Raw genomic sequence first — 27,901 nt, 5'->3', positions numbered from 1 at the left:
CGTCCGCGCCCCGCACCCCGCACCCCGCACTTCCGGGCCGAGGCGCGGCCCCGCCCCGCGCCCCGCCCCGCCCCCACCCCTCGGGGCGGCCGGGGACGCTCCCGGTGCGCCCCGCCCCTTCGCGGCCGCGGGAGCGCGCCTGCCGCGCCCCTCTCCCGCCCCATTGCCCTTCGGCGGGGTGAGAGCGCGCCTGCCCCGCCCCCAGCCCGACCCCCAGCCCGGGCCCCGCCCCTCAGGGCCGCAGGAGTGGTTTTCAATTCTGCCGCCATCTTTAGGGCAGCCAATTTCCCGGCCTGCTTCGCGCTCGGGAAAGCCGCGCTCCGGCCCAATGGAAACAGGGGGCGGGGCCGGGGAAAGGGGAGGGGCTAGCCATAAGAGCAGGGCGTGGCTGGGGGAGGGGTCGGGCCTGCGAGAAGGGGCGGGCTACCAGGAGGAGGGCGGGCCGGTAGCAAGGTAAAGGCCAGGTATGGAGAAGAGGCTGGCCTGGTGGGAGGAGCGGGGCTGTCGGGAAGGTGCGTAGCCGGTAGGAAAGTCGGGACGAGAAGGCAAAGGGGGTGGAGCTAGCAGGACGGGGAGGGCGTGGCCTGTGAGATGAAGGCGGGACAGGCGGGGATAGGAGAGGCTAGCTGGAAGGGGCGTGGCCTGCAGGAAGGTGAGAGCGGGGCATGTAGGGAAGGGACGAGGCAAGAAAGTGGAGAGGGGGGAATGGGAAGGAGGCGGGGCTGGCACGAAGAGAAGGGTGGGGCCTATGAGATGGCGGCGAGGCCGGAGGGGTGGTGTGGGGCTAGCGGGAAGGGTGGGCGTGGCTGGCAGGAAGGCGGGGGCGGGCCATGTGAGTTGAGTGCGAGCCGCCGGGTGGGGCGGGACTAGCGGGGAGGGAGGGAGGGCGTGGCTGGCAGGAAGGGGCGAGGCCGGCCGGAAGGTGAGGACAGGAAGGGAAGGGGGCAGGGCTGGTAGGATACCCAGGACTGGGCCTGCCGGGTGGGTGGGCGGGGCCAACAGGAATAGGAAGGCGTGGCTGGCGGGAAGGGAGATTGGGGGCTGGGGGCGGGGCCACCGGAAGGCTTGGGCGGGGCCAGCGGGGCGAAGCCGCTTCCTTTATCTTTCTCAATCTGCGCCTAAATTTCGTCTGCCTTATCCGTGCCCTTTTCCGCGACTTCCTCTGCTGCAGTGCCTGTGTTGCTCAGACAAGCCCTCAGGAAGGTGGGGATGCAGTAACTAGCAACGCCTGGGTCCTATCAGAACAGTCACCGTAACAGTCAATGACCTTAAGGGTCACCAGGGTAACTGCCGCCTTTTACAGACGAGTCTGGAGAGTCTGGTGGTTTGCCCGCCACGCTGCAAGTGGGAGCCAGCAACAGGAGGACACTATTTTGCCACTAAGCCAAGCTGCTAACAAGAGCCTTGCAGCACAGGGGTTCCTGGGTGGCTCTGTCGGTAAAGCGCCCAGCTTAGGCTCAGGTCATGATCTCACAGCTCGTGGGTGGCTCGTGGGTTACAGCTCCGGATCTGGCTGTGTGCTGCCAGCGTAGAGCCTCTTTGGATCCTCTCTGTCCCTCCGAGCTCACGCCCTATCTCAAAAAAAAAAAAAAAAAATGTTTAAAAACTGTTTCCAGAACCTTGCAGCACAGCTAGAATGTAAACTGATACCAAACAAACCATTACTTGTCTCCACTGATGTTTTACAATGTTGCTTGCTGCGCTGGTTGTGTGTTATCTCTAGTTCCGCGTTCACTCTCATTCCATGCCCTGCAGGATGGAGCTGGGCCCTCTGAGCGCTCTTCCCTGCCAGGTGGGCCATTGCAGAGGTGTGCTGGGGAAGAAACCCCCTGGGAGGCAGTGCGGGAGGAAGGGGCTTTGCTGCCGGCTCCAGTGAGTTCCCTTGACAGCTGCAGAAGGAGAGGCCTCCCCGGAGCCCACCTCCCCGCACCAAGGACGGCTTCTTCTAGCTCCAGGTTCCGCGAGCACCCGACTCCGCGGTGCAGGCTGCCAGAACGCTGCTCCAGCTCCTGCCCTATAGCCGCAAAGGCGCGCCCCTGAACAGCTTTCCTGGCACTCCGGAGGGACTGCCAGACGTCCTGCCAGCTCTTCTCCGCCATTTGGTGAGCTGTAGCTAGGCTCTCTCCAAGCAAGTTGGACCTCAGCCCTGGGGGTAAGGAGATCTCTTCCCCCGGGGGCTTTACCCCAGCCCTCAGAATAGCGGCTCCTTCTTACCTCTACTATTCTCCCATTCTTCAGAGCTCTCTTTACGTTTACTGGCCTATCCCTTGGACCCTATTTGAGACAGATACCAAATAAATAGCTGGTCCCTAGCACTCCCAAAGGTATTCCAGGCCCTTTGGCATATAGAGCAGAGGTGGGGGAGATGATCTTTCAGTCTTCCATCTGCATCGTTTGGCACCCACCCCCGCAAACATGAGCAGTGCAGCCCAGGGCTCCCACCCCAGCACAGAGGTCTGGTCTTCTGGGTCTCCCACTAACGTACCTTTTTCTATACTCTCAGCAGCCCATAACACTACTACAGCTTGCGGTAGCCCATGTTTTAGGAAAAACCACTCTCCTCCTGTGTCTCCTTTACTCTTAACAGCTACTGCTCCTGCAGCGATTCTGACACCAGCTGTGTGACACCAGATCCTGACACCCAGCAATTCTGTGACATCAGCTGGGTATCCCACAGTAACTCACTCTGGCACCATCCACCTGGAGACGGCATCAGATCCACAGGTAGAGGGCTTCATCCTGCAAGACCCCCCACACTTCAGATGCCAACCGCGAGTCCAAACTGGTATCTGTGCTTCTGACCAATTGGCTATGAATATGAATTGGGGTTCCCATGACCCTCCCTCAGGTGCAATTAACTTGTTAGAGTGGCTCACAGAACTCAGAAAAAGAGTTCACGGACTGTTTACCAACTTATTATAAAAGGATATGACAAAAGCTACAGGTAAGCCTCCAGATGAAAGAGATGTCTGGACCAAGGTATAGGAACGGACACGGGGATTCCATGTCTCTCCAGGTCACCAATCCACCAGCACCACCATGTGCTCACCAACCCAGGAGCTCTTTGAACCCAGGGAAATAATGAGGACCCACCAAATGAGAACAAGAAAAGGCTATATTTGTTCAGAGCCTGCAATAGTGAGGGAGTCACTCCATCACCTGGCCTGGTAGAGGCCCAGAGGCAGCAAGAGAGGGGGAGAGCTTCATGGTGGAAAAGGGGGACTCAGGGGTGCCCTGATGGGGGCTGTGGGCCTGAGGGAGCCAGAGATGAACTCTAGAGAAGTGGGGCATCTCCTGTGTTCGATTTTCTCTGGTTGGTCCTGAGTTGGACCCGGGAACAAAAATTAGGTAAGATATCATTTATTGACCGAGTCCTGGCCATCTGGCTTATTTGGACTGTCACAGGGTATTGTATGGCTTTCTGGGTTGTCACCAGAGCCAGCAGTCTGAATTGCCCCAAGTCTGACTTCGAGCAGCCGACTTCCTGGGCAGGCTTCTGCAGAGGAGGCATTGGTTTTGGGTGGGCTGCTGCAGGCCGTGGGCCTATTTTCATAAATGGTCTGGCCACTGGCCACTTGTATATTCAGTTTATTATAATAGGCACTGATGAGCCAGTACAGTGTTAACAGAAAACATTTCTCCCAAGGTCACAACTCAGCTGTGAAGTGTCCTGACAGCCTCTTCCTTCTTACCGGTAACTTCCATAGCCTGCTCTGTGGCCCTACCTCATGAACAAAAATACCTAAGACCCAGTTACTAAGTGGTCCACACTTCGTGACAGCAACCATCTGAAGATGGCCCTCACTTCCCCTCTCCCCTCCTCAGAATTATTCAGTGCAACCCCAAACCTTACAAAATTCTCTCTCCAGTCTCCTCATGAGACACAACGCAGAAATCTCTAGGGTTCTCTCTTTGCAACAGGTTAATAAACCAGACCTGGTCTATTAGGTTTATCCCTAGTGGACTTGACTGTTGGGCATTTTCACCCAGCTCAAGTATCTTCTCCTCCACTCAATCTTTGGATGCAGTTTTTCCCTCCTCCAGCCCCAGAATACTTTGTGTGTCCTGATGCTAGAGTTAATTAGCTAGAGTTAATGTTAGGACACTTCCTCTACTAGACTGTAAGGCCCTTTAGAGACTGTGCGGGATTCCTCTTTGTGTCCGAGTTCTAATGAGACAAATGATGTGCACCTGGCCAGACAAAGATGGACACAGTCTCCCCTGGCTAAGCTCTCGAGTGTTCAAGAAAGCCCTGAACAAGTGAAGATTTATCTTCAACTGGCCCTCTCAAAGACAGTTTTCAATGGACTCATGTCTTGGCTAGATTCCAGCTAATTGGTGTAGGTTTTGTTTGTTTGAAGTTTATTTATTTTGACAAAGAGAAAGAGGGAGCGTGTGCACACACACACACGCACACACACGCACACACGGCACTTGAGCAGGGGAGAAGCAGAGAGAGAGAGGGAGAGCGATAATCCCAAGCAGGCTCTGCACTGTCAGTGCAGAGCCCGACTGGGGGCTCAAACTCATGAACTGTGAGATTGTGACCTGAGTCAAAACCAAGAGTCGGATGCTCAACAGAGAGAGCCACCCAGGTGCCCCCCCCTTTTTTTTAAGTGAATCTTTTCACTGTTCCGAAGGCTGACTTCAGTGTTTTCTTTGTCCTCTCCCCCATCCAGGATCTCCCTCATGAGACTAAAGAGCACATAACTAACGAGAGGTCTCCAAGTTGTCCTTGGACACATGCACCTCATACCATGCTGTGCCCATGACAAATCCAGTGGGTTGATTTACTCAGCAAAGAAAAGAATTTCAACTCACTTCAAGTGAATTCTCTTTGTAGTTTCAAGTTTCCAGGCCTGTAAATGATAAAGGACCAAACCAGCTCTAGATTGTGACAGTCCCTGTGAGTACAGCCACCCTGTGTGGCCTCCTGTGGAAGAGACCCCACCAGCTCCCCCTTGACATTTCCTTGGCTGTAACTCCTTATGTATTCTTCCAGAGCCAAATTGGTAATATTCTTTTCCAGGCATATATCCCAGTTGGCTTGGAAGAATAGTGGAGTTATTCTTTGGAGATGTGGATTTGAAGAAAGTTCTTTTCGATAGTCTGTTAAGTCGTTAAAATGCTGCTGAGAGGTCTGTCTCCCTTTGTCCCTGTCTCATGCACCCTCCCTGTACAACTCAAGTGAGCTTTGGTTCTATGATATTTAATGTTTTGGCACCCTTTTTGTTTTAGGTGTATTTATTTATTGGGGGGGGGGGGGAGATAGAAAGAATCCCAAGTAGGCTTAGAGCCATCGGTGCAGAGCCCAATATGGGTCTCAAACTCACTAACTGGGAGGTCATGACCTGAACCGAAGTCAGATGCTTAACTGACTGAGCCACCCAGAAGCCACTGGCACTTTCTTATTCTTTGGAAAACAGTTTCCATAGAGCATCGTCTCCTCTCTAGTGAATTTTGTTATGATTTTAGAAAGCAGCTCTTCTCTTTCCGTCCTGGGGAGAGCCCACCTTTTTTGGTCACACATATACACCCACATCTTCACACCGTTTCTTTATCTCGTGGCAGACTCACGGAAGGCAAACAGCACCAAACTCTTAAGCTAGAAAAACCTAGCCTTCCAGGAGATCATGAGCAAGCCTCCTAACCTCTTTCGGCAAATGTTATTTTCCATGTGAGCAATCTGGAAGTAAAACTCCTGCCCCGTCTCATGAGATTTAATAAAATACATAATGGGATTCGTATACGCTGAAGTGCTTGAATGGATTTAGCAGGTGCCATAAGTAAAATGAGTTTCGAGCCCTGCTCAGCTCTTCTTTACTTACAGAACTCCGTTCTCGCCTTGCGAGCCTGATCCCTGATCCCAGACCCCCGAACATGCAGTCCGTGCCCCCGGTCCCCTCGGAGAAGGCCCTACAATTTCCGACCAGCCGCACCCTTTCCGGCTTCAGTACCCTCCCCGGCGCGGCCCTCCCAACCCAGTCAAGCGCTCCACAAAAGCAGAAGAGAAGGAAATACTTTTATTTCAGCGAAAGAATAGACCGGGACGGGCTGTCCACCACGGGCAAACCGCTCACGGGAGGCGACGACAAAGAAAGCGCTCTCGCGCTCAGCCCAGCGGGACCGGCCCTGCCCGCCGGCCGTGCGCCCTCCCCGCGTCGGGAGCCGGGATCCCTGAGCCGTCAGGGACACCACTCGAGCGGAGACGGCCGTGAGGCGGAAAGGGGGGCGCGCACCCCGATGGGAGCGGACAGGAGGCAGGCCCCCCACTCCATGGCCCCGCGGCCCCGGACAGCCGTTACCCGACTTCCGCCCGCGTCCTCCCGGTGGCCGACTTCCGGTGCGCTGCGTGACGTCATTGCGGCCGGCTTCCGGCGCGCTGACTTGTGCTCGGCGCTGTCATGTGTCGCTGGCGACAGGAGGCTGTCGGGCGGCCTGGGCATCCGAGGCCATCGCGGGTACCCGGCGGCGCTCGCTCCCTGCTAAGGCCAGGGGAGGATCGGCCGTGGGGGCAGCGCCGCGGGGATGGAGTCGCGGCCGGGGGCGGCGTCCCGGCGGCGGCTGACCGCGTGTCCTCCTCGCGGCGCTGCCTCGGGGAAGTGACGCCGCTCACGCCGCTGCTCCCCGGCCGACGGCGCCCGCCACCCCGCTTTCACCGGAAGCCCTTGCGGAATCCGCCGAGTGTGCCCGGGGGTCTCGGCCCGCCGTTCCGGAGACTGATCGCAGCTGGGGAGTACTTGCCGGGAAGACTGGCAGGAGGGCAGCTCTGGGTAATGACCGGTCGTACGGCTGTTTCTCTGTTCTTGGGAGTTGAGGGAGTTCCGCTCAGGAGCTCCAGGGTCGTGGGGGACAGCGTTGAAGGTAGCCCCTCCCGTCTGGTCTGCAGGCCGGGCCGGTGCCCCAGGCCTAGGGGCTTTCGGGCAGGTGGGCGGCAAGCCTCCAGCGTGCCTGGGTCTGGGGTGGCCCCGTGCATTCCTGCAGTGCTTGCAAGAACATTGGGAAACGGTTTGAGGCCTTGCCCTGCTCCATCCAGAGCAAGGTTATAGAAATTTCGAACAGATGACCGCGTTTTTTCCATTTCTGATGTGCTGCACGTTGTAAACATCTGCAGTTGCCACGTGAGTTTAGAGGAAGTAAAGTTTCAAATCCGGGTTTTTATTCACTGCTCACTTGGCAGGTGCTCAGGAGACACACCTTTGGCAAGTGGCTACTGTTGGAGACCATGCAGCTCACAGAACGTTCACATCTACAGAAGTTATTGTGGATTTGGGGGTGTTTGCTGTGTTCACGCTCGCTGCAGATTTTATTTTATTGTCCTTAAAAACCTTGCAAAAGTTGGAAATGAAGTTTAGGGGGAGTGGTAAAGGGGGAGCCTCGGGGAATCATGAGTGGAAAACAGTGCCAGACGAGCCCGGTGGGATGGATGGATGGATGGATGGATGGATGGGATATCACAAGTTGTAGGAAAAAAATGGTGAAATTCTGCAGTGGGGCTGCTGGAGGGTGAAGCCAGCGTGTGCTCATCTTAAAGGAGGGCATTCCTGTTGGTCTTTGTTCTTCCCCCAGTTCAAATCCTTGGGGACCCCTGAGAGGTGGTCTTGGGTCCGATATGGAACAGGGGCCCACGTCCAGGGTTGCCCAGCCAGAAACTGGCAGATCGCGATTGCACACCAGGTCTCTCCCACCCTACTTACTGTCTGCCCTTTTCCAGATGCCAGACCCAGAGGGAGGAGTGGAATCTGGAAGCAGGTGGGAAGCTTAGGTGGGAGGGGAATGCCCGGGGTGTCCTGGCCTTGGTGGGAGGGCTGTTGGGTGCTGTCAGGGATGGGCCAGTGTGGTCATGGCAGGGCAGCATAGTTCCTCTGGGTGGCCGGGTCACACCACGTCTCCTCTGAAGGTTGAGGCTTTCAGCAGACTTGGGATCTGCCTCTTCAGTCCACGTGCGGACGCTGACCACACCGGCCTCGAGGACACACTCAGTCTCATGTTTCTGCAGTCCTGTGAGCAAGGCGTTGACTGAACTCTGGCCCATCTTCAGATGTTCGAATAGCAGCCAGCCTTGGGACATAGAAGGGAGTGCCTCCCTCTGGGGCAGAGAGCAGGTAAAAGGCTTGGCTTTCCTGTAACACACGGCCCTCCCTGTGTGTGGGTGTTTTCCGGCTCCCCTGGTGGGAATTGGGGCTGGGGGAAGATGCCGACGCCCTGACTGCTGCTGCTGAGAAGGGTCAGCTCTGTAATCAAAGGCCTTGTGTGTCCTACCAGCATGCTTGAAACTGGCGGGCCACCTTGTCACCCTGCCCAGCACATGACAGTACTGTCCGCAGTCCCCCAGTGTGTCAGCCACCGCAATCCCAAGATGCAAGAGCCCTGAGAGATGGCCTCGTCGGTGGCTGCCAAGCTGTTCCTGGAATCTGCAGTGGTGAGTGTGCTGGAGAGGTCTGTCTTCACTTCATGTCTACTAATTTCCCTGAGCCCCCTGCCCGAGAAGTTCAAAACCATCAACTTATTCTGATCTTCCCATACTGAAAATCAGATGATGGAGTCCCAGAAAGATTAATTGCTTTCAAGCTCACGAGACTATTTTTGGACGATAGTGGTCTAATACCTGGACTCTTCAGGCCCTGATTCTTTGGCACGGTGTTGATTGCCTTGGTGGTTTTGGATTCGACCTGCAGCCTTTTCCCCAGGAACCTCCAGGGTTGGTGGTGTGCTGGCCTGGGAAGGCCAGGCTGCTGCTGAGTCCCGTCACAGGGCTGGTTAGCTCACGGTGTGGCCAGGGGTGTGGATCCTGGTCCAGTTCTGTCCCTGCCTCTATGGCAACTGGCATTTGAGAGTCCCTGGCTGTGCTCAAGTTACTTGATTTTTCACCGCAGGCCTCCAAGTCCCTCCTCCTCCTGCCTGAAGGTGTGGCCTCACCACAGACATGCCCTTGTGCTGCTCCCATTCTCAAAGCAGGTGCAAGTCCTGGCATGCTCCCCTTCATGGAGGCAGCTGGAATTTTTTGTTTTCTGCCCAGGGTGGCCTGGGGCCTGGTGTGCGACTCTAACTGGTGTTCTCTGATCTCAGGTTTGGATGCCGCTGCGCTGTCTGCTTCCAAAACAAGGCTCGTCGCTGTCATTGTGACCCCGGCCCCTCTGACAGCTCCTGTGTGGGAAGATGGGGATAGTTAATAAAATCTTTTCAGTGTGTGGTTCGGCCCGGAGGGGTCTCCTTTCTTGTCACTCCTGTCTTTGCAAATGGCTGTGTAGGTGATGGGGCGCCAGCCCCCTACCATCAGGAGCTTTACCTGGAGCCTCAGAGCAGCCTCTGCTGCCTTGACGGACTTCCTTCCCTCTAGTCCTCACCAGCGGGGTGAGACCTGGGTGTGGGGCACATCTTCACACCTGCACACACATGCAGGTGGCCAGGCCCATGTGTGGGCTGACACTCAGTGTGAGCGATGCACACCCAGTTGACTTGTTGGAAAACTGATGCCGGCCCTCTGGTGGACTACACCTGCCCACTCCCAGGTTTAGGTGTTTATTTAGCTCATGTTGGTGAGGCTATCAGCAAGGAATGTCAGCAGGCCCCGCTTGCATCAGAAAACATATGCGGTCAGTCTGTTAACTGATAGTGTGAATGCACAGTGCCCACAGGTGTAACTCCAGGCCACACCAGAAGTGTACTTTCTGGGAGGAAACCCCCAGGGTGGAGGGGGAAGAGTGGGCGGTGGCTGACGAGGTGCCCTCCCTGGTGGGGCCTTCCCCGCAGCAGCCTGCGGTTCGCAGCAGCCTGCGGTTCGGTACGCCCTCCCCAGTCAGGTGGGTGTAAATCTTTTTTTTTTTTTTTTTTAACGTTTATTCGTTACTGAGAGACAGAGCATGAGTATGGGAGGGGCACAGAGAGGAGGAGACTGGGAATCTGAAGCAGGCTTCAGGCTCCGATCTGTCAGCACAGAGCCTGACATGGGGCTCGAGCTCACAAACCACGAGATCATGACCTGAGCCAGAAGTCGGACACTTAACTGACTGCCCCCAGATGGACATAAATCTTGAGTGGTCCGGGAACCTGCCAGGGAGAAACCAAAAAGATCAAGGGCATCAGCAGGGCCAGGGTGGGGCCGGGAAGGAGAGGGACCTGGCTGAGGGAGGCATCTTGGAACTTCGGCTGACCCCATGAGGTCAGAAGAGTGACACACAGCCCCTGTGCTCCTGCTCAGTGCCCCAGCTGAAATCCCGAAAGGGGTTTGTCGTCCCCCCTCAAGATGAGAGGGAGGCAACCAGGAAGGGAAAGGACTTGGTGTGATGTCATCCCCATCTCCAGACAAGACTGGTTAGGCCTGAGGTCACACTGACAGCCCATAAAGCCCATAGCAAGCTCCGCCCAGGGGCCAAATCCCCAACCTCAGGATGGTCTTGACATTTCTACCAGGAAAAACCCAAAGAGAACTATCCAGGGATGTGAAAATTGATTCCGTTCAGGTTTTTGTGTCCCTGGAATTTCAGACCTCACCTGAGTTCCTCTAGTGTTAATGCATGACGGGGGACCCCATGGGTTGGAGATTGGGGAAGTGACATCCTGGGTCAAGATTCTCCTGAGCGCTGGTGTGGAAAAGCCCTTCAAAAGCACCAGGCCTGTCTTGATGGAAGGGCCAGGCCAACAGCTCCCAAGAGAAGAGGGTGTGCAAGGGTGCCTGCCCAGTTTAATCAGGCATTTGAATAAGCATTTCCCAGTCTTACTAGGTTGTATTCATCTTAATGAATTTGAGGGGCAAAAAAAAATCCCTTAACTTGCATGTCGGTTACTGCAGAGTTCAAAAAGTGGGCTCATTGAAAGGCAGTTATTAAACAGACTAGTTTTTGAGTACAGGCCCCCGAAAGCATCCCACAGATGACTCAATTTTGGCCGATACTCCAGCCTCCGCATGACCCAGTGGGTGGAGACAGAACTGTCCGCCTGGAGGATGCCATGGGGTCAAGGAGGCTGGAGACAAATCTGAGCCAGCCGGTCTGCCCATTGTAGAGAGCTCTCTACTATTCCTGATACTTACTACTGAAGGGATAGGCCGGGGGAGGGGGGGACAGGCTTCCTGTGGCACGACTCTCCCGAGCCTCAGCCTCAGCGTGAGGATCCCAGGCCACCAGCCCTGTGGTGTGGTGCAGTCTGACCTAGAGCAGGGTTTGTCATTCACATCCTGGTGTGGCCTTGCACAATTACAAGAATGTTATTCTAGACCCCAGCCCCAAGCTCTGGGCCTCAGCATTCCCCACTCTTAATCAAGATACAAGGTACCCACCCTAAAACGCACCTAGTGTTGAGCTCTGAGAGTTCACACACATGGGGTTGGCAGCCATGACCACGTCAAGCTACACGGGTGACCCTCCCCCCTGCTTGGGCCAAGGCATGGGCATAGAGACCACAGAGGGTCCAAGCTTACTAAGGCAGTCAGCAGAAACCTTCCAGAGCCCCCAGTGCCTCCACCGTCGGGAGTCCGCCCTCTGGTTGGGGGAACCAGGAAGCAAGGGTGAAAGCCCCTCTCGGGAGGGAGCGGCAAGGGGGGAGGGCAGCCCCTCCCCAGGGCCAGAACCCACTTCCTCCTTTACCACACGCGCCCAGGGAGACAGGCCCAGAGGGCTGGGCCTGCTCCCAGCACCCTCCCCTCTGTCCCTCTGTACAGGAAGGTCGGGGCCACCTGGCCCGGGTGCCTCCCGCCAGCAGGATGGATGAGGAAGGCCCTGACTGCGGCAAAGCCGACTTTGTGCTTTTGGACCAAGTGACCATGGAGGACTTCATGGAAAACCTAAAGCTCAGGTGAACGCAGGGCACCGGGCCCCCTCCCCCACCCCCAAGCTCCCTGGTCCCTGTCAGCCCAGGTTGGGGGGGTGGTGCTTACACACACACACACACACACACACACACACACACCCGGACCGCTGTCTGGGTGACTACAGGGGGACCTGGTCGGGCACGAAGGACAGTCCTCCCAGGGCAAGGGTGGCCAGCCAGTGATGGGCCGGCTTCCCAGACCCCCTCCTTCAACACAGTCTGGCTGCCTTCTGCCCCTCCTGCCTGGCAGGGACTGGCAGGGACCGGCAGGTGCCAGCCCCGACAGGGCACACAGTCTCTCTCCGGCCGGCCAGGGATCGTGTGCTGGGCCCTTCCCTTCCCGCCCCCCCCCCCACCGCCTCCGCCAAGGGAAGCGAGCAGGCCCTGTCCCGGGGTGTAGCTGAGATGACGCTCAGGGGGGTGCATGGGGTGCTGCAGGGCGTGGCTGCTAGAAGTGACATGGGGTCTGATTTGCCCTGCAGGAGCCAGGGGATAGGGAGATGGGGTGGCCGCCAGGACCTGGACAGGTGGACGGCCAGGGGGAACAGAAGGCGGCTGTGGAGCTAGGGGGCACCACCCGCCCGGCACACGTTGTTGAAGGAGGAGGACAGGAGAAGAGCTATTTTGTCCAGGGCTAAGCATAACCTCACTTCATTCTGACAACCTAGCCCATGGGACGGGAGGGCATCCCCAGCTCCATTTTCACGATGGAGCACTGAACCCGGCCACATGGTTCGCAGGGGGCAGGTCGGGCGACGAGAGGGTGTGTGGAGGGAGCTGAGCTGGGGGACTCCCTCTACTGAGGCGGCAGCAGAGGAAGAGGAACCCCTGAAAGGGACGGGCCACAAGCTGCTGGGGCAGGGCGGGTCCCAGACCGCTTGGGAGCAGGCAGCCCCGGGTGCCTCCCAGGGCAGAAAGGTCAAGAGGGGGAGGGATGTAGGTCCTGGGGGGGGGGGGCCGCAAAAAGGGGCGGGGAGGGGTGTGAGGATGCGGGGGGGGGGGGGCCGCAGCCCTAGGCCCCCTCCCTGCACTCCTCCCCAGTCCCAGCCATCTGGGTGGGGCTGGGCGGGGGCCTCAGGACGGAAGCAGCCCGAGTCTCCTCCCACTGCCTCCCAGCCCCTTTCTCCTCTCCGACCTCGACCACCTGGTTCCACCTTTCCCAGTGTGGCCTCGGCAAATCGGCCTTTCGTGAAGTGGGTGGTCCTGATTCCTGGTACCCCCGTGGAGAGCAGCGTGGACCCCAACGTGACCCTGCAGCAGGGGTGGGGTTCCAGCAGGATGGCACCGGGAAGTCTCAGATCACCCCTCACCCGCTTCCCACTCTCAGCCCTGGGGTGGTCTAGGGCCTCTCCAAGGCTCCCCACAGCGGCCCACGGCCCCAGCACCTGGGTGTACAACCCCAGTCCTGAGCGCTGAGGCCCGGCCCCTCCTGTGCCAGGTTCGAGAAGGGCCGCATCTACACCTACATCGGTGAGGTGCTGGTGTCCGTGAACCCCTACCAGGAGCTGCCCCTGTACGGGCCTGAGGCCATCGCCAAGTACCAGGGCCGTGAGCTCTATGAGCGGCCGCCCCACCTCTACGCTGTGGCCAACGCTGCCTACAGGGCGATGAAACGGCGGTCCAGGGACACCTGCATTGTTATCTCAGGTACGTGCACCGTCGCCAGGGCCCAGGTAGCCTAGCCTCCCCGGACCCGGTGGAGGGGGGTGCACAGGGAACCGGTCAAGGGGAGCAGCCGCTAATTCTGTCTGACTGTCCGTCTGCCCGGCAGGGGAGAGTGGGGCAGGGAAGACAGAGGCCAGCAAGCACATCATGCAGTACATCGCTGCCGTCACCAACCCCAGCCAGAGGGCAGAAGTGGAGAGGTGAGAGCAGGGAGAGCTGGCCAAGGGGTGGCCCTGGGTGTGACACCTGGAGGGGAAGACCCATAAGAGTTCAGTGGGCTCATCTGTCAGGAGGGCTCCAGGTGACCCGTGCAGGCCCTCTCAACCCCAGGGGAGGCAGGCCCAGTGCCAGGGGGACCCACCGCCAGGAACATGAAGAGGCAAGGTGCACAGGGCCGACAGACAGACGCTGGGCCCTCAGGCTGACCCCACAGAAGGGAGTAGTTGCCCGGACGGTCAGGAAGTGCCTGGCCCGGATGAGGGCCCGCCTGTCCACCTCCTTGCCCGCTGCTTACCGGCTGTGACCGGTGGGGCCACGTGGGAGCAGCTTCCTGTGTGAGAGCCCCAGTTCTTCCTGGGCCCTTCCTGTCGAGAGAGCCAAGGTGGAGTTCCGGGGGCTGGGGGCCCAGTGCTGGAAATTCTGGGCCACCCCGGGACTGGAGGTGCAGGGCGGGGTGCGCTGTCCTCCCTGCAGGCTGCAGGTGCCTGGGAGGCAAGGAGGTGCACTTCCGAGAGCACCTGGCAGGTGGCCTTCCCAGCCCACAAGATGGGAGGCGGCAGGCAGGGGTGCTGAGTCTGCGGCCTCCAGCCCAGCCCCCCTGCCCCGCCAGGGTCAAGGATGTGCTGCTCAAGTCCACGTGCGTGCTGGAGGCCTTCGGGAACGCACGCACCAACCGAAACAACAACTCCAGCCGCTTCGGCAAGTACATGGACATCAACTTCGACTTCAAAGGAGATCCTGTCGGGGGGCACATCCACAGCTATCTGCTGGAGAAGGTGGGCCCTGCTGCCTGGGGTCCGGGGGCAGGACGCACTTTCTGGGAGGTGCCAGGCTCTGAGGGGGCCCCCTCTGCACCAGGCCTGCCTCACCCACTCTGCCCGCACCACCCTGGGGGCTCTGGGAGGGGTCCCCTGCGTGGGGCCAGGGCCCAGCTGCCCTTCTCTCCTCAGTCTCGGGTCCTCAAGCAGCACGTGGGCGAACGGAACTTCCACGCCTTCTACCAGGTGAGCCAAAGCAGGGGTGTGGTAGCGCCCAGGAAGGCCTTCCGACTGCCCCACCCACAACCCATTTCCCTCCCGGTCTCCCCTCTGCTGTGATACCGCCAGTTCCCTACCCACCCTGCGGCTGGGGAGCTCCCTGGACACCATTGGGGCGGTGTCTACACTGGGTGAGGCCCCCTGGATAGGATCTTCCTGGACTGTGGTGGTGTTTATATCATGCCTGACTGCTGAAGCGGGATCTCTCTGTACTCCCGTGGTGTCTACAGCATGTCTGACCGCTGGACTCAGGCAGTGTCCACACTGTCAATGAACTCCCTCGGTTTTGTCCTCCTGCACGTTTGCAGGGGGAGTCCTTGGAGTTCGGAGGGCCTGACAAAGGGGTGTGCCTGACCTCCAGGTCCTGCGGGGCTGTGAGGACTCACAGCTGGAAGACTTGCACCTGCAGAGGAACCCCGCCCTGTACAGCTTCACCCGGCAGGGAGCGGGGCTCAATGTGAGTGGGGGTGGGGCTCCGCAGGAGCACCAGGGTGCCCAAGGCTCCATGGCGCCAGGTGCCGGGGCACTGGGTATAGGCAGGCGGCAGGACCACAGAGGCCCCGATTTGACGGGGATCCACGGGGAGGAATTGGGGGCTTTGCATGGGGAGGGGTGCAGCAGGTGAGCAGGCAGGACAGGTCAGAGGCATCACGGGCTCAGCGTGGCACCGGGAGGCTGAGCCCCTCTGCCTGCAGCCCCTGGACAGCGACGAGAGGAGCCACCACCAGGCAGTGATGGAAGCCATGAGGGTGATCGGCTTCAGTCCCGAGGAGGTGGACTCCGTGCGCCGGATCCTGGCCGCCATTCTGCACCTGGTGAGCCCGGCTAGGGGCTGAGGGGCCGTGGTGTCCTAGGGCCGCCCCTGGAGGAGGAGACTGGCCTCTGGCAGTCCAGCCCCATAGCCAGCCCTCTGTGAAGCCTGGAGGCCTCCCCGAGCTATGGGTTTTGTGTGCCCACGTACGGGTCAGGCCTGCAACATGCCACGTCCGTGTCTGGCAGGTGAGCCTGCACTCAGCAGGCTCAACAAAGCTGAGCATCCTGCGGATGCCTCTTGCACCTGTCATTTGAAGTCTGTGTGGCTTTAGTCAGTTGCTCCACCCCTCTGAACCTCTCTGTGAGGTGTCTTGAAGAGCAGGGGGCACATAGAGGGTGCAGGAAGACGCAGCGGGACCACGGATGTAATGTTCTGGGTGGGAAGCCTTGGAGAAGGCTCTACTTTGCGCTGTGGGCCACTCCCTCATCTGGGGCCACTCCCCTGGCAGAAGCCAGGCCCCCCTACACCCCTATCCCTGCCTGTCCTTTCTTCTCCCTGGGTAGAGGTGTGCAGGCAGGCTCCTCTGGGATCTGGGACGGGGAGCCTGACTGTCATGGCTCGCCATCACCAGGGAAACATCGAGTTTGTGGAGATGGAGGAGAGCAGGCTGGAGCAGGGGCACGTGGCCGTGGCCGAGGAGGTGTTGGTGGACCACGTGGCCGAACTGACGGCAACGCCCCGGGAGTCGGTGATGCGCTGCCTCTTGTCTCGCACTGTGGCCTCAGGAGGCAGGGAGCTCATTGAGAAGGGGCACACGGCTGCGGAGGCCAGCTATGCCCGGGACGCTTGTGCCAAGGTACTCTGGCGGCAGGCTGTGGGGAGGGAGGCGGGGACACCCAGGAGGCCTTCCCAGAGGAGGCAAGGACAGATGCAGCTCAAAGCAGCTGGCTCCTGGCCTCCCCCAGGCAGTGTACCAGCGGCTGTTTGAGTGGGTGGTGAACCGGATCAACTGTGTCATGGAACCCCGCGGCCGGGACCCCCGGCGTGACGGCAAGGACACAGTTATCGGCGTGCTGGACATCTATGGCTTCGAAGTGTTCCCTGTGAACAGGTGGGCGGCCCAACCACCGCATCCCACACTCTGACCCCAACCTCTAGGGCTGCCTTAGTCCCACGGAGCTCCGCAGGGCTAGGGAGCAGGATGTGCGGCGTCTGTCTGTCTCAGCTGGTCCCTAGCCCCAGGCTCATGCCCCCGAGTGTGCCTCAACTGTGCTTCCCATCCAGTGGTGCCCAAGAAGGCAAGATTTGGGGCTCACTTCCCCTGGCCATGACTCCCAAATCCACTCTGGAGCATTGGCAGGGGTGGGGGGTGGTCTGGAGCGGGAGATGCTCCCCCACAGTGGGGCGCCTCGGGGGAACTTCAGGGGAGCTATTCCGGGAGGGGCCGCCGGAATGGGTGCATGGGCTCTACACAGAGCGAACAGCCCCAGACGGCCCGCGGGGCGAGTGCAGGGCGTAACCGCGGGCCCCTCCGCCACCCGCAGCTTCGAGCAGTTCTGCATCAACTATTGCAACGAGAAGCTGCAGCAACTGTTCATCCAGCTTATCCTGAAGCAGGAGCAGGAGGAGTACGAGCGGGAGGGCATTGCCTGGCAGAGCGTGAGTGCCGGCAAGGGTGTGTGGGGGCCATGGGGGGCGGTGCGCTCGGGGGCCCTGGGGCGCGGAGTGGCCCAGGCTCACGGGCACACTTGGAGACACCAGCCGCTCTGCAGGTGGACTACTTCAACAACGCCACCATCGTGGACCTGGTGGAGCGGCCCCACCGTGGCGTGCTGGCTGTACTGGATGAGGCCTGCAGTGCCGCGGGCACCATCACTGACCGGATCTTCCTGCAGAGCCTGGACACGCACCACCGCCACCATGCACACTACACCAGCCGCCAGGTGCTCCTCTGCCCCCTGCGGCCGCCCCCGCCCCACCTGTCCCCAGCTGGTCCCTGTCTGAGCCCCACAGGCACCGTGCTGCCTGTCTTGGTGGGACCTTGGTGGCCGGGCCTCCCCTCAAGGACGGTCTTCTGTGCCAACCCCTGCCCTGTGCCTTGACCCTGGCCCGCCCCCTCCCCAGCTCTGCCCCACAGACAAGACCATGGAGTTTGGCCGAGACTTCCGGATCAAGCACTATGCAGGGGATGTCACGTAAGGCCCTCTCACCATTTTTTTTTTTTTTTTTACTTTTTCTTAGTTTATTTATTTAGTTTGCGAGAGAGAGAGAGTACAGCAGGGGAGAGGCAGAGAGAAGGAGAGACACATTCCCAAGCAGGCTGTCAGCACAGAGCCAAGTGTGGAGCTTGAACTCATGAACCTTGAGATCATGGCCTGAGCTGAGATTGAGAGTCGGACACCTAACCGACTGAGCCACCCAGGCACCCCATCTCCCCTTCTTGCACACTTGAGACGTGCCTGTCAGCAGGTACACAAGTGAAACGCATGAAATGGAGGTTTTAAGATCAGAGCTCTCAGTCCTGCCTGCACCATAGAATCCTCTGGAAGCTTTAAAAGATGCTCTCATCTAGGCCCCACCCCATGCTGGTGCTGGGGGAGGGACACGATATTATGAAGGCGTCCTCCCTGGAGATGCAGGTTGGGAGCTGGGGGTGGGGCGCAAAGGGGCCAAAGTCAGTGTTTCCAACAAGCTCAGTACCGATGCCCACGGAGTCCTTCGGAAATCTCCGTGCTATTTTACAAATTTACCTGTTGCTCACCTCATCCTGACTGGGACTTGAGGTGGCCCACAGGGAGAGGCACAAGTGTCTACTTGTCCCTCACAAGGACAAGAAGCGGAGAAGACAGTGCAGCCAGAGGTCAGACCCCATGCCCGTAGCCTTTGCCGGAGCCCCAGGTGGAGCCAAGAGTTTGGCCCTGAGCGATTTCTAGCCTTTGTCATCAAAGGGCAAGACAAGGAATCTGAGGTTCTTGGTGCCACAGTCAAAACACACCAATGAGTCAGGAGTTCCTCGTTTAATTGCTGTCACTGATACTTACAGAAACTCAGTAGGCGCTGTTCTGAGCATGTGATGTGTATCAGGGCACAGACGGGTTGTCACTGGTCCCAGGCCACACATCACGTATGCACTAGAGCCAGGGTTCAGTGCTGTGGGCACAACCACTGACTCATATTCCTGGAGGGAGGCTCTCAGAGAGGGGAGTCTTATGTGGGTGTTGGAGGGAGGAAGGGGGAGGCTGGTGGGGACTTCCTGGGGCTGTCAGAGGCCCCTCACCAGCCCTGCCTCTGCAGGTACTCAGTGGAGGGCTTCATCGACAAGAACAGGGACCACCTGTTCCAGGACTTCAAGCGGCTGCTGTACAACAGGTGTGTGGGCCGGAGGTGCAGGCCGAGCCCTGGGGCTTCAAGCACGACAGGCTTTCAGACGCCCAGGTCTGACACCCGCCTCATGGGCTGACAGCCTGAGGTTTAACACAGAGGCCACAAAGCTTACCAGTGGCAGAGCTGGGGCGGGGCTGCCCTCCAGAGGGCGGCTGGGGATGTGGCCTGTGTTTGCAGCTCAGACCCCACCCTGCGGGCCATGTGGCCAGATGGGCAGCAGGACATCACAGAGGTGACCAAGCGCCCCCTGACAGCCGGCACCCTCTTCAAGAACTCCATGGTGGCCCTGGTGGAAAACCTGGCCTCCAAGGTACTGCCCCCTGCCCCTGCCCCTGCCCCTGCCTTGGATCTTTCCAGGTCCTCTGTCTGTGCCTGTGCATCAAACTGCCCACGCCCCCTGCCGACTTCTGCACATCTTGGGAAAGGTGGTGTTCACCTCCTGCAGTGAGCTCTACCCCACCCCCACGCCCACCCCCATCAGCCAGCAGGAAGCCGCCAGAGTGCCAGTGACAAGTCCTGGGCTGGGCTGAAGCCTGAGTAAATTCGTGGTTTGAAGCCTCTTTCCTGTCCCCACCGCCTAGTGCATGGGCGGGACTCACAGGGACAGGAAAGCAGCTTCTTGGGGAGCTCAAAGTCAAAAGGGACCTCAGGAAGACCCCAGAGCCCGCTTAGCCACAGAACATCTGGACATTCAGCCTGGCCTCTGCGGAGGCAAGAGGGAGGCCGGCACAGCCCCTCAGCCTCCCCTTTCCCCTGCAAGAGCCCCTTCCCATACACACAGTGAGGGAGTGGGGCAGGGGGCACACCTGCCGGGTGGCCGGGTGGGGGGGCTGACGCTGGTCTCCCTGAGTGTCCAATGTCGTGGCAGGAGCCTTTCTACGTCCGCTGCATCAAGCCCAATGAGGACAAGGTGGCTGCAAAGCTGGACGAGGGCCACTGTCGCCACCAGGTCGAATACCTGGGGCTGCTGGAGAATGTGCGTGTCCGGAGGGCCGGTTTTGCTTCCCGCCAGCCCTACCCTCGGTTCCTGCTCAGGTACCACTCCCTGTGACTGGGAGCCCCATCTCCCCAGTGTCTGTCCCCCACGGGCTCCAATGAGGAGTCTGAGGGGTAGGCAGAGGGTCCCAGACGCCCCCAGGGCCCCTCAGACGCAGACACGCAGGACACTGGCAGCGAGGACCCTTGCAGGACAGGGGACAGGGTGGCCGTGGGCTGGAGTGAGTGGCATGTGGGACGGTGGCATGGGCCAGGTGTGACAGGCCAGCGCGGGGTGGTTCCACACCTGTCCCTAGAGCATGGTGCCCACCGCCCCGTCCTGCATCACAGGTACAAGATGACCTGTGAGTACACGTGGCCCAACCACCTCCTGGGCTCTGACAGGGCAGCCGCGAGTGCCCTCCTGGAGCAGCACGGGCTGCAGGGCGATGTGGCCTTTGGCCACACCAAGCTCTTCATCCGCTCACCCCAGACTTTGGTCACACTGGAGCAGAGCCGCGCGCGCCTCATTCCCATCATCGTGCTGCTGCTGCAGAAGGTGTGCCCGGCTGGGTGCCCACCATGGAGAGTGTGGGGAGAAGGGTGTTCACCTTGGGGCGAGGCAGGAATGGGTGTGCACCTTGGGGGGAGGGGGGAGGGGTGTGCACCTTGGGGGAAGGGGAGGGGTGTGCACCTGGGGGTATGGGTGTGCACCTGGGGGGAGGGGGGAGGGGTGTGCACCTGGAGGGGGGAGGGGTGGATGTGCACCTGGGGGAGGGGAGGGATGAGTGTGCACCTGGGAGGAGGGGAGGGGTGGGTGTGCACCACCTGGAGTTGGGGGGTATGCATGCACCGACGGGCCCACAGGCACACCTCCAGGCACCACAGGAATCCCCTTTAGTCAGAGACAGACCAGGACTAAAACTGACTTAATCAAAAAGTATGGCTGTGGTTCAGTTCACCTCAGTCCTGAGGCTGTCTCTTTCAGGCTGGGGTGGATCCAGGTGCTCAGAACAAGATTTTCAGGAATCTGGCTGCCATCTTTTTACCTTCCTTTTTTTTTTTTTTTTTTTTTTTACTTTTTTCTTCTTTATTCTAAAAGACTTGGGACCTGGACAAAACCATGCATGCTGGGGCTCCAAACTCCCCCACCTACTCCCCGCAATCAGTTGTGTCACCCTGTGACCAGTGTGGTTTTCTGCCGACACCTGCACCCCACCTCAGTTCTGTTCAAGCAAATCATTTTGTTTAGAGTCGTTTCAGGATGTGTTTCCAAAGGATGGGGATGCCGCCGTGTCTCTCCCTGTTTAACATTTTAAACCTACTGAAAAGTCAACAGATTTCTCTGATTACTTCCTGTCCACCTGGACTGCTACATCCTGTGCCCGCTACCCCACCTCTGTGCGTCTGTCCCCACACCCACATTCAGACACTCATACACGTGTATTTCTGTTTTCCTGAATTCTATAAAGTAATGACACCCCCAAATATCTCAGCACACATATCCTAAGAACAAGGATGTCAAACCATGCTGACCTTAGCAGACAAGAAACCTAACGCTGATAAAATATCATCCGTATACCTGAATCACACATAGCCTGTGTTCAGGTTTCCACAAATGTCCCACTATTACTTCTCACATCTTTACAAACCCAGCCAGTGACAACACACTGCATTTAATAATTGTTAGCTTTGCTCTCTCTCCTAACACATAGGGACCGTTTTTAGGAACAGGACACAATGCCTCTGTCACAGAAACAGGACTCAGGAGGCTCACACTGGGTCCTTGTGGCCCCATGTTTCCAGGGCTGTCCACAGTGCCATCCATCCTGTCCTCCATCTGTTTGAGTCTGGGCTGCCTGCTGTGGGGCTCCAGTCTGGATTTTCATGGTTGTATTCTTGGGGTGCCCCCCATCTTGGGGCCTCCTTGGGTTGGAGGTCAGACCTGGGCCAGCTCAGCTCAGCCCCTCGTTGGGGGGGAAGCACCCACACCTGCGGGTGTCGGATCTTCCGTCTAAGGGTGTGCAGCGGGAGCTCTCCCAGGGGTCAGGCAGAGGCCCCGACAGGCAGGGCCGTGTGCCCACCAGGGAAGCAGCCTGCCGCCAGGTGGAGGTGGCCCCTGGGCAACACAGACAGGTCAGCCTTGCCCAGCAGCAGGCTGTGGGTGGAGGGGGTGGGGGCCTGGCCAGGCCTGATGAGAGCCTGGCTGGCCCTCCAGGCATGGCGCGGCACGTTGGCCAGGTGGCGCTGCCGGCGTCTCCGGGCCGTCTACACCATCATGCGCTGCTTCCGGAAGCACAAAGTGCGCGCTCACCTGGCGGAGCTGCACAGGCGCTTCCAGGCCGCGAGGCAGCCCCCCTTGTATGGCCGGGACCTGGTCTGGCCGACGCCCCCTGCTGTGCTGCAGCCCTTCCAGGACACCTGCCGGTTGCTGTTCTGCAGGTGCAAGCCCTCGGCCCCACCCCTGCGCTCTCCCCCACGCAGCTAGCGCCCACTGAACCCCCGGTGCCAGTCACCTGCACCTCGCAAGCCCCATTTCATAAGCGGGAAAACAGGAGGCCGTGCACATTAGCTGGGTCCCCACACCCCCACGGTCATCAGCAGAGCCCCGAGGTCTCTTTGCTGGAAGCCTGCAGAGGACAGTGGCTGGCTGGGGCCAGGCAGTGGGGGACACAGCATCTGAGTAGAGCTCTGAAGGCTGGGCAGGGGTTCTCCGGGAGGGAGCCCCAGCAACTGCTGTGCTCAGACCAGGGAGGCTGAAACACAGGGCGGCCGGGGCCAGGCTGAGAGGCTGGGCCTTGTCCCATGGGGGAAGGGAGTAGAGGCCATGCATGTGAGTTCTGGGGGGCAGGACCTGGGATGGGGTCCATCTGACCACCAGATTCCCTTCAGGTGGCGGGCCCGGCAGCTGGTGAAGAACATCCCACCTTCAGACATGGCCCAGATCAAGGCCAAGGTGGCTGCCATGGGGATCCTGCAAGAGCTGCGGCAGGACTGGGGCTGCCGGCGGGCCTGGGCCCGGGACTACTTGTCCTCTGTGAGTGCTGGGGCAGTGAAGGCTGGGCACCAAGGAAAGGCTCAAGGCTAGACCTTGCCGGTATCCACCCCCAGTGTCCTCTCCCAGGGCTTGGCCGTCCAGCCGGCTTGGAGGCCATGCCCCTCCGCCAGCCCCTTGCCTCTGAAGTTTCAGCTTTCCACCCAGAACCAGCCGGCCTGGGCTTTACTGAACATGGTCTCCTCCACCCTCTGTCCCCCACCCACCCCCTTCTCGGGCTCATGCACCCCTATGCCATGGCTCCCCTTGGCCCTCACACAGGCACCGGGAGCTGTGCCCCTGGCCCCATTCTACAGGGGATGAAGGCCAGGGGCTCAAAGTTTTCCCTGGTCCCATCTGGCCCCTGCCATCCCAGCTTCTGGGCTGGTGGGCAGCAGTGGAGGGCACAGGCCTGTAGAACCTGGGGCTGCACCGGTCCGTGCAGGGGGGCCCCCAGAGAACCCAGGGGAGGCTTCACAGGGCCTCACTCGGCTTGGCTTCCAAAGGGAAGGGTAGCCGTGTGGATTCACCAGACTTGCTGCTGGTCGAGCAAGGACCTCCCTCAGGCAAGCCCCATCTGTCCTCAGGCCACCGACAACCCCACAGCCTCTGGCCTGTTCACCCAGCGACTGAACGCTCTCCGCGAGAAGGACGGCTTTGGGACTGTGCTCTTCTCCAGCCACGTCCGTAAGGTGAGAAGTGGGGCCGGAGAGCCGCAGCCCAGCCCAGCCCAGGGCGGAGGTTTCAGGAGCGGTCAGCTCCACCCCGGTCGGTGAAAACCCGGGCCCAGGGAGAGGAGGCCCTGGGGCGCGACAGGACCCCCAAAGCACCTATCCCGCAGGTGAATCGCTTCAACAAGAGACAGGACCGGGCGCTCCTGCTCACTGACCGGCACCTTTACAAGCTGGACCCGGGCCGTCAGTACCGGGTGATGCGGACCGTGCCCCTGGCCTTGGTGAGCCCCGTGGGGGTGAGGTGGGGGCTTCTGCGGGGCCCCGCCCCTCGAGCCTACCTGGGAAGACCTGAGCTTTCTAGAACTCAGCATCAGCTCGGGGTGGCGGGAAAGGCAGGAAACGAGCCGCGGGGCCCTCTTCCCTGCACCCCTGTCTCCTGCCCCACCATGTTCTTGCCCCTGTGGGGGAGGGAGTGCTGTAACCGCGTGGGGGCCCACCTGGTGCGTTGGCCACGCCGCTGGCGCCGGTTAGACATTAATGGGTGGAGGGCAGAAGGTTCAGCGTCCCGGCCACGCCAGCACACTCAGGGTGAGAGCCGCAGGGCAGTGGTGGCACCGGGTTAGAGGCGCCCTTCTAGAACATTCCACCGTGTCCTGGAGCAAGTTCTCGGGAGCAGCGCCTGGACCAGTCCTCCCCTTTGGGGCGGACCCGGGGCGGGGGCCCGGTGGGGGGGGGGGAGCTCGCAGGGGCCCCGGGGACAGCCCGGTGGGGAGGGGGTGGGCGGCTGAACCTAGCTAGCCCTCGCTGAGCAGGTGACCGGGCTGAGCGTGACCAGTGGGCGGGACCAGCTGGTGGTGCTGCACGCGCGGGGCCAGGACGATCTAGTCGTGTGTCTGCACCGCTCCCAGCCGCCGCTGGACAACCGCGTCGGGGAGCTGGTGGGGGTGCTGGCGGCGCACTGCCAGGGGTGAGTCAGGGGCGCGCGGGGGTTGGGGGGGCTCTGCCAGGGGTGAGTCCGGGGCGCGCGGGGGTGGGGGGGTGCACTGGCAGGTATGAATCTGGGGCGCGCGGGGGTGGGGAGGCACTGCCAGGGGTGAGTCCTGGGGCGCGGCGGGCTGGGCACTGCCAGGGGTGAGTCCTGGGGCACGGGGACAGGAGGCGCACTGCCAGGGGTGAGTGCCGGAGCGCACAAGGGAGGGTGCTGCGCCACGGATCCCGCCCCGCCCCTGACGGCCCTCCCGCCCGGATTCAGGGAGGGGTGCGCCCTGGAAGTCCGCGTCTCCGACTGCATCCCGCTGAGCCAGCGCGGGGCCCGGCGCCTCGTGTCAGTGGAGCCTAAGCCCGAGCAGCCGGAGCCAGATTTCCGCTGCAGCCGCGGGGCCTACACCCTCCTCTGGCCGAGCCGCTGACCCGCTGGCCGTGCCCTGCACCCCCTCCCACCCCCCACCCAACGCCAGCCCCGCAACGCGCAATAAAGGCAGCGTGTCTCTGCCCTTCGAGACTTGCATCTGTGGGTGGACGTCCGCACAACTGCCAACAACTTGGGAAACGTAACCCCAGCATCCTCCGCTGACCCCGTGCGGTCACCGGAAGGGGAGGAAGAGGCCTGGGGGCCCAGTTCGGTGGGGCAGCAAGACCCGGTTCTTCCAGGGACCCCAGACTGGACCGGCTGGATGTGCTGCCCACAGTCCGGGAGGAAACGTGCCCTTTATGTTCCAGGGCCAGGGTCTCTTCCTGTTCCCCTCCCATAAGGCTCCTCGCCTTATCCCTACTGAGCCATGGGGAAGCTCAGGGCTCCCAGGGCCACCTCAGGGCAGGGCTGTGGTTAAGCGCAGCAGACACTGTCCCAGCTGCTGTGTCTCTGCTGAGTGCGGGCATTCCAGGCCCCAGGAACCCTCCCTCTGGGACACAAAGGACCTTAAGTCCGGGGCTGTTCAGAAACCACCCAGAGGAAGATGGATATGCCTCCCCTCTCTGGCCAGTAGAGTGGGTCCCCAGCCCCTCTGTCCCTCAGTGTCCCAGCCCTGCCATCCCCACCCCCAGAAATCTCTGTCCGTAGGTGGCCCCTTCCTCCTGGGACTCACTAAATTTGGGTGGCATCCTTGCCTTGTTGTTCCCAGTTGATATGGAAGGATGTGGCATGTGTCCACCACAGCCACCTGGAAGGGCTCACAACTTCTGAGGCCTCCCCAGGGGGTGTGGCAGGTCGCCACCTGCTGGGTGGGCGGCTGTGTTAGGCTGTTCCTGCCCTGGGAGCCCAGCCTGGAGGCCCATGGAGACCCCCACATAGCCCGCTCCCGCGTCTGTCCCCAGCTCTGGTGGCCTTAGGACAAGCCAGCCCTTCTCTGAAGAGCAAGCTGATGGTGAAGGGTGCTCAGATCCCCTGGGATCCGGAGAGTCGGCTGCTCTGCACAGCGGGTGGTCCTGGCCAAGGCCAGCAGGACAGCCTGCTTCCTTTCTGGGTTCTCTGCAGCTTTGTGAGGGAGAAAACACTTCCTGGCCACATTTGGGGGTCCAGCCCTGCTGAGGGTGCTCTGTGCTGCAGGCCCAGAGCCAAAAGTGGTTTCTCCAGCCTCCAGACAGGAGCGTCATGGCTGCCGGGCAGGTTCCCCGGGCTGCAGGGTCTGGACACCAGCAGAGGGGTCGGGAGACAGGCCAGGAAGAGGAAGGTCTGGACCCCCTGTATTCAACCTCACATCAGTCTACAAATCCTCCAATTTGTCACAAAAGGAGCGCTTTGCAAATGACACTCAGCCCCGTACCTGCCGAGGTCAGAGGTCAGTGTGAGCTTTATCTTGCTCTGTGACGGAGGGGAGGGGACAGGTTCTGTGACCTGCCATCATGTGTTGAATGGGGCAGCTCCAGGCACACACGCCCCACAGCACACCAGCCGAGGCACTGGCTTTGCTGAGTCACGAGACTCAGCCTTTGCTTCCCCTCACGGGGCAGGGCCTCGGTGCCCTCTGGCCTCGGGTGGATGTCCGCGCCCAAGCAGGATCCCCCAGACTCCAGGCTGGCCCTGAGAAGAGGTGGGGGCGTCTCCGGGCCCGGGCCTTGAGAAGCCAGAGACACGTGGCAAGGGGCCACATCGGGAAGAGCACGAGACACAGAGAGAGACAGAGGTGAGGCGGAGGCGGCCAGACCAGCAGTTTTGAGCAATGGTGGTTTTAAGCCACTACATCCAGTGGTGATGTTTTTTGCACTGTGATAGGTAATGGAAACAAAGATTAAGCTTTCTGACCCATGTCTGCGTATCTTTCTGTGTCCCCAAGTCTAGCCAATGAGCTGTCATAAGTTGTCTGAGCTTCTCTGCAATAGTCTTGCACATCTTTATCACATGAATTCGTGGGACCACTGGATTTGGATGCTGTTGTAAATGATAACTTTTTATTTTTATTTTTTTTGTTAACTTTTAAAAAAATGTTATTTATAAAGAATAATAGGGGCGCCTGGGTGGCTCAGTCACTTAAGCGTCCAACTTCGGCTTAGGTTGCGATCTCACGGTTCATGAGTTCAAGCTCTATGTCCGGCTCTGTGCGGACAGCTCAGAGCCTGGAGCTGCTTCAGATTCTGTCTCCCTTTCTCTCTGCACCCCCTCCCCACCCCCCCACTCGTCCTCTGTCTCTCTCAAAAATAAAATTAGAAAAATATAATAAAAAATAAAAGAATAATACAATAACTATATATCCAATACTAAGAGTGAACCGTGAACATTTTGCCACGTTTGGTTCAATTTTTCCTGAAATATTTTCAGGTTAATTGTAGATACCACACCATTTCATCCCTAAATATATCAATACGCATCTCTCAAAATGAAGCATGTTATCTTACATGACCAAAAGCTGGGATCAAAACTAACAAAATGCGTAATAATTCCCTTATGTCGCTGAACACTTGGTCAACGCTCAGTTTTCGCCAAATGTCCTTTTACAGGTGGTTTGTAAGAACTGTTATCAAAATAAAATCCACATATTTGTCTCAATCCTTATCCAAGCAAGGGTCCCACATGGTAAGCCTCTTTGTCCTGTGAAGTTCTCAGAATCCACTTGTGTGGTCAGCATTGTGGACCCCAAGTTTATAGACGAGGGGCTTGGCCATGGAGAGGGGTTGTCAGGAGGGGCCCAGGAGCTGGGTGAAGACCCCTCCTCCCACAGAAGGGGCCAGCTGTGCAGTCTTGGGTCCTGACCCACCGAGCCGTCCCACTGAGGGTGGGAATTGCTCTCGTAGAGGGTGTCCGTGCCTGAAGCATACACACTCCTGCAGAAGGGCCCCAAAATGTGCCCACGGAATGCCCCTGCTGGCTCCTGAGGGGACAAGAGGGGAGTGGTGTGGGGGCCTGGGGAGGCCAAGC

At 59.6% G+C, this 27,901-nt stretch overlaps 2 protein-coding genes, 1 long non-coding RNA gene and 1 other non-coding gene across 9 annotated transcripts; all 4 read left to right on the top strand.

Annotated features, from left to right (window-relative positions):
• Positions 1–1,859: 1,859 nt before the first annotated feature.
• Positions 1,860–5,266, top strand: LOC125929750 (uncharacterized). Its single transcript, XR_007459953.1, has 2 exons — positions 1,860–2,152; positions 2,588–5,266. It is a non-coding gene; the product is annotated as an uncharacterized LOC125929750 (long non-coding RNA).
• A 757-nt stretch (positions 5,267–6,023) lies between these two features.
• On the top strand, positions 6,024–9,191 carry LOC125929749 (uncharacterized). Of its 5 annotated transcripts, none has more exons than XM_049641189.1 (5): positions 6,024–6,773; positions 7,715–7,752; positions 7,901–8,105; positions 8,266–8,422; positions 9,070–9,191. In XM_049641189.1, the coding sequence occupies exons 1-4, from the start codon at positions 6,405–6,407 to the stop codon at positions 8,272–8,274; spliced, it is 621 nt and encodes a 206-aa protein (XP_049497146.1). In that variant the 5' UTR covers positions 6,024–6,404; the 3' UTR covers positions 8,275–8,422; positions 9,070–9,191. The 5 variants fall into 5 exon arrangements, 1 of the variants encoding a protein (XP_049497146.1); XR_007459949.1 differs by having other exon boundaries at positions 6,034–6,773; positions 7,181–7,752; XR_007459951.1 differs by having other exon boundaries at positions 6,383–6,773; positions 7,715–7,765.
• LOC125931156 (small nucleolar RNA SNORA9) lies at positions 6,933–7,064 on the top strand. Its single transcript, XR_007460407.1, has one exon. It is a non-coding gene; the product is annotated as a small nucleolar RNA SNORA9 (small nucleolar RNA).
• A 2,402-nt stretch (positions 9,192–11,593) lies between the features above and the next one.
• MYO1G (myosin IG) lies at positions 11,594–26,953 on the top strand. 2 transcript variants are annotated; one of them, XM_049641187.1, is made up of 22 exons: positions 11,594–11,793; positions 13,247–13,455; positions 13,580–13,673; positions 14,303–14,468; positions 14,643–14,696; positions 15,091–15,186; positions 15,425–15,544; positions 16,115–16,339; positions 16,449–16,594; positions 17,028–17,142; positions 17,256–17,426; positions 17,608–17,678; positions 18,778–18,852; positions 19,045–19,177; positions 19,736–19,902; positions 20,194–20,401; positions 22,061–22,284; positions 22,735–22,879; positions 23,464–23,568; positions 23,718–23,831; positions 24,363–24,517; positions 24,803–26,953. In XM_049641187.1, exons 1-22 carry the CDS (start codon positions 11,702–11,704, stop codon positions 24,957–24,959), a joined length of 3,042 nt encoding a protein of 1,013 aa, XP_049497144.1. In that variant the 5' UTR covers positions 11,594–11,701; the 3' UTR covers positions 24,960–26,953. The 2 variants fall into 2 exon arrangements, with proteins under 2 accessions (XP_049497144.1, XP_049497145.1); XM_049641188.1 differs by lacking the exons at positions 22,061–22,284; positions 22,735–22,879; positions 23,464–23,568; ... (1 more) ...; positions 24,363–24,517; positions 24,803–26,953 and adding an exon at positions 20,945–22,051.
• The last annotated feature ends 948 nt before the right edge of the window (positions 26,954–27,901 follow it).

Source organism: Panthera uncia, chromosome A2, assembly GCF_023721935.1.
Source record: "Panthera uncia isolate 11264 chromosome A2, Puncia_PCG_1.0, whole genome shotgun sequence".
NCBI classification, from domain to species: Eukaryota; Metazoa; Chordata; class Mammalia; order Carnivora; family Felidae; genus Panthera; species Panthera uncia.
This window is presented reverse-complemented; position numbering and strand designations above follow the sequence as displayed.